Source organism: Salarias fasciatus, chromosome 5 (genome assembly GCF_902148845.1).
Source record: "Salarias fasciatus chromosome 5, fSalaFa1.1, whole genome shotgun sequence".
Taxonomy (NCBI): domain Eukaryota; kingdom Metazoa; phylum Chordata; class Actinopteri; order Blenniiformes; family Blenniidae; genus Salarias; species Salarias fasciatus.
The window spans coordinates 20,400,707-20,413,038 of record NC_043749.1 but is presented as its reverse complement, the minus strand read 5'-3'; the positions used below and the strand labels follow the sequence as shown (position 1 = coordinate 20,413,038).

Below are 12,332 nucleotides of genomic sequence, written 5' to 3'. Positions count from 1 at the left end.
TTGTTACTGAAAAAAATTGTCATAATCATTAACAACCCCCAATTCAAAAAAGGGAAATATGCTAATGAGCAGAATGCAGATTCGTAGTTTTCACAGTCGTATTTCTTTACATAAACTACACGCTGTATCATAGGTTTAAAATGACGCACTCTCACCATTTTGTGGAATGGAATCCATAAAAGTGATCGTCTTGCTCATGAAAAAAACAGTGTGCAACATAAAAGGAATAAGCGGAGCCTTTTAGAGAGACAAGCGTAAAGATGGGCAGAGCTGAAGGCAGTTTGTATGTCTTTGAAGGCTCCACCAATGCTGGAAAGTACGATATATCAAGGAAATGGAGGAACTGATTCTCTCTGCCAGAGTCTCTCTCATTGAATGGCTCTCATTTTCCAGCTCAACAATACTGGACTATCGAGATGGATAGACACTTCATTCATCCCTGTGCGGAAATTCACAGGCGTGCATATATGGTGCATCCAACAGTATGGCTTTAGAAGAGAAGAGAAGAGAAGAGAAGAATTAGAATTAGAATAGAATTAGAATTAGAATTGTCTTTATTGTCATCGCAACAAGTTACCGAAGTTACAAGTGCAACGAAATTGCATGGGTTTTTAAGATGCCCAGGCAGCCAATTACGGCACTCCGTCTTGAAAAGGAAACAGAGTTAAAGAAACTCAGACAGAAATTAGGGGAGGGGGGGAGGGGGGGGAGGGGGTGGTAAAAAAAGATACATCAATTCAGATCACGGTTCCGAAGGGAGTCGTGTTTAGAAGTGAGAGACCAAAAAAAGCCAACCTGCGCACATACATAGCAAAAAAAAACACGAGACAAGTTGCTATCAGACTAACGGATCAGCGGTCGCAGCTATACATCAGCGCAACACGTCATCACCACTAGTCGTCAGCAGAAAGGTGTGGTGGAGACGTTGAAAATGGGGGAGGGAGTGTGTGTGGCATGTATGTGGCATTTCAGTTCATCAGTCCGTGTACGCGTGTGTGTGGTTTGGCCCGCCTCCCCTTTGTGCTCCAACTCAGATGGTAGTTGCCGGGCCGGCCTTGAATGAAGCGGTCCAAAGTGAACTTGGGTTGCAGCTGAGAGTGAGAGAGGGAAAATAGACAAAGCAATCAGTCTTGTCTTGAATCTTCAGGGAGATTTGTTTAGTCTTCCAGGGGCACCAAACACAATCAGAAGTTATCTTGTTTTGGTGTGGAAGGAGCCGTTTGACCTTCCTTTGCTCGGTTTCTCCACATTTCAGACAGAAGTTGGCTTAACCCTCTCGGCGATGGTGACATCCAACTTGCGTCTCAATCGTCCATAACCCAAAATGTCCACCTTTCGAAAGAGTTCGCACAAACAGTCAGTCTCAGCTTTTGCCCGTTGATTTGAAAAGACCGTCCTCCCTTGGACGTCTTTTGTGGTGGCGGTCTTCTTAATCCTCCAGAGGATCAGGTCGCAGCACCGGCCAATCAGCAGCAGACCGATCATCATAAATCCGAAAATGTAATCATCCACAATGACCTCGACAGACAGGGGTGCCAGGCATGTGACACCCCTCCACTTCTCCCGGGCATCCATCACATACCCAGCATGCCGAGTCCCGCCCGGACAGGCAGGATCCCCCGCTCCTGTGCTCTTTGTTGAAAGACTCATATCAATTGCGTAGAGAGACCAGCTGATCAATTCCATAGTTGATATTTGGTTTGTTCGAAAAACCAAGTCAAGTGATTCCTCCAGTAAAACAGACGAGACAGAGAGCAGCAAGCAGAGACGATAGGGAGGGAGAAGCAAAGTAGGGAGCGATAGAAAAAGCGTCCGCCTCCTCCGAGAGCCAGCAAAGAATTAACTAGTCAATAAAATTAATTCCAGTTAGGAACTCTTCACCATATTGCTCCACACACTGAAGAGACAGGGTAGTGCTCACTACCACAGACTCACCTTCAGGATGGTCTGGCAGACGTTAAAGGACTTCAGCCACCTCAGAAGGTAGAGACTGCTTTGGCCCATCCTGTAGAGAGTGATGGTGTTTTTAGTCGGTTTATTTAGAACTCTTGTCCTCCTCAGTGTCCGCGCTGGTCGCCTGTATGGACATGGGTCTCGCAGGCACCATGCTCGTCTTCAGGTCCACCGCTTCACTTAACTGGAGGCTTTTCTGGTGACACTAAGTGATAACCGCAGTTCACTTATCTCTTTCAACATTTTCCCGTTCAGCCACATCAGATCATCTTTTTCTGATTCCCTCTGTTACTTCTAGTCTTTCATCACATCAAAGTCCATCACTGCATCCACGAACCTCCTCATTGGACCGACTCCTCTCCCCTCTACCAGCCACAGCTTCATTCTCAGCATCCTTCTCTCAACACAGCCGTCTATTGTCTCTCTCACTTTCTCACCAACCTGTCCAACATAAGCTGTCCCTTTATGTGCTCAATCTTTCGACTGTCCAATTTTCACCGACAGAAAATATTTGGCGCATGAAACAAAAACTGGCAAAGAAAATACTGGACTGTTGAGCTGTGAGAATCCTGGATCACACAAGAGTTTGACAGGATTTATCTCTCAAAATTGCAGGAATCAAACTTGTCATCTTGTTGTCTTTTACATAATCTTGGAAGAAGAGGGGGGACATGCAACACATTGGTGGGAATGGTCCGGATCCAACACTGCTGTCATCAAACTCAAAATTAGCTAGCACTGGCAAGTCACTGCTTTCCAGATACTGTATGTTACACAATGTCACAGTTATTTTGGAAATTTGTTTTTCTTTGTTACAGAAAAGGCTGGTTCGGGAAATTACAGTCATGTTTTCTGACCAGGGTATTTCAAATTAAAAAAAGACTGTTCATGTGCATTAACCAAATCAATTGTGTATGACGATACCTAATTTGTTACAACTATGGCAATATTTTTTTTTATATCTATTTAATATTTTTTTGGCTTCAGGCAGGTTGGTTAAACTCTTCCACACACCATCACAGAGTTTTTTTTTCCACCCAGCATTATTATGTGATTATGGTAAGAATTTCAGCAGCAGACTCCCTGCTGGGCGCTTATTACCTTGCAAAGCTTAATTGAATTCCATTTGGCAGTTATATAAATATATGCTGCTCTATCATTAGCTCATCCCGGGTAATTAGGCTATTGTTAATCCTAATTGAACACACCTGCTTTTTATAATCCCTCATGCACATGCGGCAGTTACAATAAGACAGCTTTAGGGTTTGAGGCTTGCAAGGGGAGAAGACGACTTAGGATTGGCATGTTATAGCTCCCTCTCAGAGCCCAGCCCCTCACCGCAATTAACAACCACAAAAACCTACACAACAACCTGGGCAAGGATTAATAAACTCCTATCAGGAGTTATTACATTGAGCCTATAAGGGGATTATCCCTGTCCTGTGAATGGATGACTCTATTCCCCACTTCTTTGATTCTCTTTAAATACACCCAGACAATGAACACTGAATTCACAGCTGGTCAAGTCGAGCAGGCCAGGAATCAGGGAGTCACTCAAATGAATGCTGGGAAGTGGCATATATCTAGTTAATGACAAAGCCATGTTTGCCCGAGACGTAATGTTAGCAGAATCACTCTGAGGGAAATCTATGTATTCCTTCTGGAGATACAAAAAATAGTTTTTGTTTTAAATTGATGAGATTTCCCACAGGAGAAAACCTCGCGCTGCAGATATTGGAATTGATTCGCTCCTCTGCGGCGATCCAGATATTCACCTTCTAGCTAATTGCAAGAGGCAAGACCCATTGAGTAGAGAAGAATAAGGCTCACAGAGGAGCCTTTTGGACCAGCCGCTGCTGCCTGTATTTATGGGTTTGACTGGATCCGAGAGCTTTGCCCAGTCCTTTCCAACCTGAGTTACTCCACAGTGGGAACGACACAGGAGATTGGAATTCAAAAGATCAGTACAGAATGAATGAGTTTTTTTTTTTTTAACCAATATGCTGCTTTATCATTAACCTACTTAATGGCAAAGGGTAAGGGACAAACTCTCAAGTAATTCTTTAAGCTGGATCCACTTATGAAAACCACTCCAGCTTTTAAATTAGCACTTTATTATTTTTTTTTTTTTTTTGTTCTTGATTGCATTGAGAGGAATTCAGATCTTCTTCCTGATGAAGCATTTTAATTTTACTTGTAAAAATCATTTCCAGTCTCCTTCACAATTGCTTAACAACATAGATACCAACGCTGAACTCAACTTTACACTTGACACGGTGAACGACGACCCAGGTGAGCGCCCACAGAAGATACATTTTCCACCGTGTAGATGCTTGTGACCAATTACCACGGACGCACAGCACAGATCAAGCATGTGATGTGTTTAATTTGCATCCGCCTTTGTGTCTAACAGATCAGGAGCGAATAGGGAAGGACTCCCATTACGAGCAGGAGGGGAAGGTGCAGTTCGTTATCGACGCGGTCTACTCGATGGCTCACGCCTTGCACAACATGCACCAGGAGCTCTGCCCCGGCAAGGTGGGCCTCTGCGCCAGGATGGACCCCATCAACGGCACTCATCTGCTCAAGCACATCCGCCGCCTCAACTTCGCAGGTCAGTTGTTTTTATTGATCCCGGGGCTTATGCGCTCAACAGGTATTTCATTAACAGAGAAAGCAGAACAATGCACTTCTATTTTTCAGTCGATAAGCATGTTTCCACTTTTAAAAAAAAAAAAAAATGAGGGGTGGCCCAGTTTCATGACAGAAGGAGCGTTGATACATTACAGTTATTACACATCATAAAGCCCATACATCATCCGCACGGCCAATGTAGGAAAAACAAATAAGCAGGAAAAATGTGCTCTATACTGTTGATTACATTCATGCATGCAGGAACACACCGAGGGAATTATGTAGACTTTATTGATCCTTTGACCACGATGACCCACTGCCTTCCACATACTGCCTTATATGTACTATTAAAGTGCTTCTGTTATCATGACTTCTTTCACATACAATGCAAACATGTCAATGGAAATGAAATATTTGGGGAACACAGTCTCTCAGTTTTCTCTAATGTTGCAAATCTATTGAATTTTCTTACTGAATATTTAAAAAAAAATTCTCCTTGACTGTTTTTACATCAGTACCATTTGATTGCAGGTTTTTAATCCTGTTATCATGTCAGTGTTCGAACGTTAAAAGAGCCCACAGCCGTAGTTTGTGTGAGAATGTTGCTGTTTTTAAGCGTAGCGGGCTTTGTTGTAATTGCGAACACCAGCTGTCTAACTCACAGTGACGTCATGTTGTTCAGGTGATGGTATGTTTGCGGCGTTCGGCGTCTCATTTGTGTGTGTTACTATAGATGCACTCTCTAATTAGAGGAGACGGATATATTTGGACATTGCCACCTTCATCCATTGTGCATGAAGAAAGAAGTAAGGTCAATAAGTAGCCCTGCAACACTTTTTATGAAGTTGATGATAGCTGTTTCGGAGCCAGTTAATATGGATTTAATAGCCATATAGTTTGCACGATAAGTAAGAGGTGAAAAATATTTTTCCTCTCTCGTTTACAGATAAATAAATGTTTTGAAGCATGCTTATAAGTTATTCCTCATCTGCAGTCGCTGCCAAAAAGGTTGCAAACATTATAATTTTAATGTCTACTTATATGAGTGTGCTCACAAGAAAAGAGTTGTTTGACTTTTTTTTTTAAACTGGAAAACATCTTCTTCATACAGATGTCATTTTCATGACCCAGAGCTTCATCTTCATACTTAATTTCTGTATTATATGACCTACTTTCCTTCTCTTCGTGTAGAATTACATTATACCCAGTTATCAGTCAAGTTCACATTCATGACTGGCATATTAATAATTGGCTGCTTTCACACAAAGAGCAGTGAGTCGCGGTTTCATTATATAGACACTGCTTTTTCTTTTTCTTTTTTACATTGAAGCAATTCAAGACAATTAAAAATATTTCAAAGAGACTTGAGTGTGCAGTGTTTGTATAGATAAATTATTCATTTGTACTACTGCTCTTCAAGCTAATTTGTCATTCTAATATCTTCTTATTACATTGGCAGAATGTCAATTTAATGTTTAATTCATGTTTGAGAGGTTAAAAAAAAAATGAAATATTTTCCTTCAGAATGAAAAAGTTGGAATAGGCAGGACTTCTCGTCACTAAAGATAAAAGACATTTTGATGATGGAATGAGTTAATAGATGCCTGTTTTGAAACTGTCAAGCTTGTGAAGTAGTATTTGTTCTGTGGCAAAAAATATCAATAACTTGTCGGTCTTGTCGTGTAAAGTGTTGCTGGAGTCGATTACAAGCTTTTTCCAAACTGTCCTCATCCACAGGACACAAAAGTTTTGTACATATTTCAGTTTTTTATAGGACAGTATCAGGATGACGACTGAAACACCACATCATCATCATCATCAGTAGAGGAAAACTAACCTGAGCTTTTATGTAACAATGGTACAACATAATAAATGATATACAGTATCATGATAAAACTGTGTAATATCACAACCTTTTCCCTAAACGAACAGAATACGTCATGTGCATTAACCTTGAAATGTGTCAGTCTCTCCTTTGGACCATAATCGAAAAGCGTGCGATCATCCTGCAAAAAACTTTTTGCTTTGTGAATCTGACAGTGTTTAATTAAGCTCCTGACTTGACTGACGTATATGGACAGGCCTGCTATTATCTGGGCTAAAACGAGATGGTGATAGCCGTCATTCCCTAACAGAGATCCACAGTGTAGAGCATGTTGTCCTCTAATTGCAGGGGTTGGTGCTTTCATCCCCTCCTCCTGTCTCAGCCTTGAAGTGTCCTTGAGCAAAACACCAAAGCCCAAGGTGCTCGCAAAAGCTGACGAGCAGCTATGTCAGAGAGAGTGTGTGTGTGCGTGTGTGTGTGTGTTTGAATGGGTGAATGTAATTGAAATTCTAAAACACTGTGAGATGACTATGTTGAAAATGCACCATAGAGCAGTGTATTGCCACCCTGTGGGAACGTTATCACAGTGTCAGTCCTGAATGAAGACCAAATCAAATGGCTATTCGATACGAATTACCACACTAGCGATGAACATAAATGTAGTTGCTTTCAGTACCACAGTGAGGATCATTAGCTTTTAGAAGTTGTTACTGTTGCAGGAAGCAACAGGTAAAATGTGCATCGTGTTCAGTAAAGACGTCGGCTCTAACCAATTATCCCAGAAATTAGGCCCAGTTTTATTTCTTCATATAATATTTGGACTTATTTCAGATGTGAGTGTCATTGGTTTGCCGATGTACAGCGGCTGATTAGAATGGCATGGCTTCTTATGAAATATGGTGGAAAAAAATAAACAGTCCCCCTCAGTCGTGGCTGTTCAGATGCCATCTCCTGCTTGTCTGACCTGCTCAGCCGCTGCCAGTTCAATCGTATTCAGGAGAAAAACAATGGATGGGTTACAGGTCACTAAATGCAGCAGGTTGAATTCAGCAGCTCTCAGATTTAACTTGAAAACAGATTCCGTGTGATCCTTTTCATTCACGGCAGCGTCATTATCTGCAAAGTGAACATGCTGTCTTTTCATTATCCTATATTTTTAATGTACTACTAAGCCTGAGGTCTCCGAGGCCTCCACCATGGAGTATTAAGGCTGACTTTTGGCCCAGATGTCTGAATTCCACTGAAAGCTTTTCAGCTTTGAGAATAAGGAAAAACTGAAGGGAACTTCTGATGTTCACGCACACATTCTGTCACATACATAATATTATTAGGTTGACACATGGGGGATTTCTCCCCCTCTGGTCAATATTTCCCCGCTTCGTCTGAATTACTGTTATCACACTGGGGGTTCACATCAAAAGACAGTATTGCTGACTTCTTTAGTGCTCCAGAGGCAAATACATAGATACTGTTTTCTGACTCGGAAAGCCGTGGTAAGTCTCTGAAATCTGTATATATAGTTCTTACATTTGTATTTTACTCATTAATAATGATAATAATACGATAAAAACGATTGGGATGGAACGTGCCAAAAACATTTAGTTTTAGCCTGATTCCTTCAATCCTCCATCATGGGTTTCACTTTATTTTATTTCCGTCAGACAAAGCTGCAGCTGGTGAGACAAAGAAGCAGGTGTCAAATTACACTGAACAACTTTGCTTTGTCTCATTTTAATTGTCCCATCAGTGGAAATTGCCTTTTCAGGTAGCCTGAACTCTGGAGCTGAAAAGAGGCCAATCGATTCCCTTTAGAATTAATGAATGATGAATGCAATGCTCATGCAGGAACAGAAATGATCCTAACAAAGAGCGAAAGCTCTCACAATAGGAACCAACATTGTTTTAATTTGACAGTTTGTACAATGAGGATTGAGTGGCGCTCCTTTGTGAAGTGGTTTCAGCGAGGTTTTTTTTTTTTTTTTTTAGCCTGTTGGCAGAAACGTGAGGCTCGTGTTCGGTATGTACTTCTCAGCTGTATTTTGTTCTTATCAGGCAGACTGTATTCACACCATCTGACCTGAGGGGTTGCCTTGAGGTTACACTGCACTTCATCTAATTGCATCAGCACACAGCAGAACAGGGAACTTGTCCACACGCACAAAACAGCTCAGCTGCTGAGACGGAACCTGGTCTCGCCGCGAATCATACTTTCAGAGATAATATTAACCTCTGTTGTGTGATATTAGTATGCTACGCGCCAGTAAACAAACAGAGCACTTATCCCATTTTCCTTGCGAACAGCGATCGGCGGTAATGTACGTGGAAGTAGGTCAATTTTGGGTTGTGATGAATCACGCTTGATTCCCAGACAGCCGCAATCTGTTGTTACAAATTTTGCTCATTGTCAGCAGTTTTTAGCAGACATCTGCTTTTTTTTTTTTTTTTTTTTTTTGTTTCCCCCACTACTGAACTGCACAGCAGTGAGACCATATCCATGACAAATGTATACTGTCTGAAGCTGCAATGTAAAACCCGATGATAAAGGTCAACAAGCTCTTTTAGAAGCTGAAGATGCTCAGAGTGGTCTCTACTCCGACCACAAAAAAAATGTTTTGATGTCCGTGTGGACTGTAAGGATCTCAAAAGGGGGATACACTCCGCTCACATGACAGATAACCTTTTAGAAAAGATGAAAAACAAACAAAAGGCTTGTTTTCACTGGTTGAAGAGGACTCTTTTTCCCAGTCATTTATTCCACAGAGATGTTTGTGGAGTTTCTAATGACTGGATTTGCAAGTGCTTGTCTTTGGTTCTTGTAGGTTTTTGCCAAAGCGGAGAATCAAACACACTAAGTCCGTCTTTATTCAGTGTTTGACTCTCTTCAAAGCTTTCCTCCGTCTTCTGCCTCCGTGTTCCCTCCCTTGCGTTGGATGTCTCATAGTCATTCAGACCGGAGTGAATTGAATGAAGCTTCCTGTCAGTGTTTCCTGTCTCTCACAATCAGATCAGGAGGAGGTGTTTTTTTGTTCTACCGCAGTGGCCTTTCCTCTGTCGCTCTCACCGGGGACAGCGGTGATGAGCGGCGAATAAAGGCGAGCTCTCTGAGTTCTTTTTTTTTCCCATTCCTCCACACCTCATTCTCTCCTTCTCTTTTCAAGGATGCGCAGAGGCTTCATTGTCGCGGAGCTCAAAGGATGATTCTAACTGACATATTTCTTGCATAGCGCAAACATTTCCTTAAAGCTGGCATGACACCAGGCACGGTGATTCAACAATTTCTGTCTGTATCTAACATGGTGAGAATAGATGTCCTTCAATATGAAACATTTTATTATGTTGAATGTACTTAAGAAAATTGTCCCAAAATGTATTTCACAGACAGTGTAGAGATAGAGCTTCAGAAAGGCTGGGTAGGTACATTAAAATAAACAATAATCAATGAAACTAGAACAGAAAACAAAAAATTAATTAGATGAATAGATAGATAGATAGATAGATAGATAGATAGATAGAGAGATAGATAGGACTTTCTGGTTGATATATTTTCAGTGTAAATATAGCACTAGCTATAAATGATTACGGTACTCTCCCAATACCATTTTAAGCTTTTAATATCTACCTGTATGTAACATATGAGTGGTTCATGAATAGTAAGCACATGCTACAAGTCAGTGTGTCGGGAAAAATCTACCTGAAAGGTATTGAATGAGACTGTGCGGTGTGACAGAGAGTCCGACGGAGCTCTGGAGAAATAAACCAGCCACCCACATTTAAGTGTCTTCGTCTTTTGCAGACATGGGCGGTGCTGCAGGCCTTCATCGGTCATTAGAAGCCCATTTGACTTCTGTGGAAAGTGTCTGTGTGGGCACCTGTAATTGCTCAGATAATTTCTCCACAAGAGAGGCATTGTTAGTATATACCATAACAAAGCGGCTTATGCGCTTTTACCTTCAGTTTATCCGCGCTACATATCTTTTAAAGCTGAATACATTCAGTTGTCAGCATGTTTTGGTGTTTACTGCAAATAAAGAGAACTCTTCAGTCCAGGAAAACGGTCTGGCGCATTTTCAAACTGTACAAGTTCAGCCATACACACAAACACAAAGCTGCAATAAAAAGTGCTCGACTATTAGAGTTCAGTGTCTTTGCCAAGGACGGATCGACATTTAGATGTAAGAATTTAACCACTGACCCTGTAATCATGAGATGAGCTGCTCAACCACCTGAGCCCACAACCGCCACTGTGACGCTCCAGGTGCAAAACAGCACTTCTCTTTTTTTTTTAAAATATATATATATATATATATATATATATATATATATATATATATATATATATATATATATATATATATATATATATATGAAGAAGGTGACAAACTCCTCTTTTTGATCTCCTTTTTTAACTGTCAGTGGGTGTCATGGGGGATCAGAAAAACTGTTTCATAAACTAAATTAAACACAAATATGGATGCTTTTGAGTTACGATTACAAAGCAGGTTCATTATTTAGGGGAAAATAACACAATGAAAAAAATGTGTTTCACAATAATCAAGATATCCTATTCTCAAAAGACATGGTAAGTTTAGTTACATTTTTATAAACTAACACAGGCAGCTCGTTTGAAAGTGTTTGCATGTGTGAATCACTGTGCAGAGGGGTAGTGGTTAGCTCATAACTCTGATTTGAGTCTAGGTTGAGCTGGGAGGCCTTTCTGTTTTGAGGTAGAACCAATCCAAAGCGCGTGTGTGTGGCTAACTAGTAAGTCTACATTGCTTGCAGGTGTGACTGTGAGTGTGTATATTTGTTTAAACTTGAACGAACTGGCTTAATCAGCGAGAATCAACTTCAACATCAAGCAACTCCGAGTTTCAGGAAACAATATCTAGGATAACAGAGTTTCCTCAATGTCCCCCCCACTGCTGTGGAGCACATAACTGCAATACCTGGGAAAGCGACACTCATATTTACTGCATTTTATCTTTCTCTTTATATTTCTTATTATTGTGTACATTCCTGTTAGATTGTAGTGTTCATCTGAAGTTGCTTTAATCTGGAACTTAGTGCTTCTTGATAAAAAAAAAACAAAACAAAACACTGATTTACCAACTGATGATGAGAAACAGTGGCGATGAATTACAAACATGCAGACAGCAGCAGAGACGTCTCATAAAGGTAAACACTTTCATCTCAGCCTGTGATGCTTCACGGGTTAGAATGAGGCATCTTTCATGTTGCTGTCAGGACTAAGTTTAGTTCAGGATTAATGATGCACTCCTCCTCTATTAAACATAAATAAACATAAGTCAGTCAAATAGAGACTGAGCTGCTCTTCATTTGAGACTGGAGCTGATGCTGATGGTCAACTCAGTGAGCAGGACAGAGAGAGACAGCAGCTCTGAAGCACTCTGCCTCACACTGGCAAAAGAAAGAAACCAGCTGAAACTCACAAAAATGTACATCCAAGATGTAACAGATGAGGGAAATGTGATCATGAATACTTGCATGAATTTCCCTTAAAATTAACCCGACAGCAGAGCAGAGTCAGTCTGCCATGACCTTGATGGCTTCTGCGAAAACATGCATAACAGGAATATTCCCCTCAGCCAGCCTTTTTTCAAAAGCTGTTCTACATTCTTTGAGCACAGCCATTGTTTGGAAAAGCACTTCACTGCGAGCTCTTTTACATGACGAGCCTTCAAGTGTCTATCCTTTCACTTGAATTTTCAGCATTTTTATGTCACTTATAGCATTTAATTGAAGTTGCTGTTTTTTTAACACGGCACTGTCGGTAAAACCACTTCAGTTGTTTCAATAAAAAAGTATTCAAGTGTCCATCCTGTTGCTTGAATGTGGAACACTGTGGGTCAGATAGTACCGTCAGTTCCTCCAAACGTACGGCTGTGGGAATATTAATCTT

At 41.0% G+C, this 12,332-nt stretch overlaps 1 protein-coding gene across 2 annotated transcripts in view; it reads left to right on the top strand.

Annotated features, from left to right (window-relative positions):
- LOC115388087 (metabotropic glutamate receptor 4-like) overlaps positions 1 to 12,332 on the top strand; it is a 146,598-nt gene that overhangs the window by 115,282 nt on the left and 18,984 nt on the right. For both annotated transcript variants that reach the window (XR_003931450.1, XM_030091019.1), the window contains exon 6: positions 4,367 to 4,567. Coding sequence is in view for 1 of the 2 variants with exons in the window: in XM_030091019.1 (XP_029946879.1) it covers positions 4,367 to 4,567 (201 nt within the window). In the remaining variant the exon portion in view is untranslated. The remainder of the gene's footprint in view (positions 1 to 4,366; positions 4,568 to 12,332) is intronic.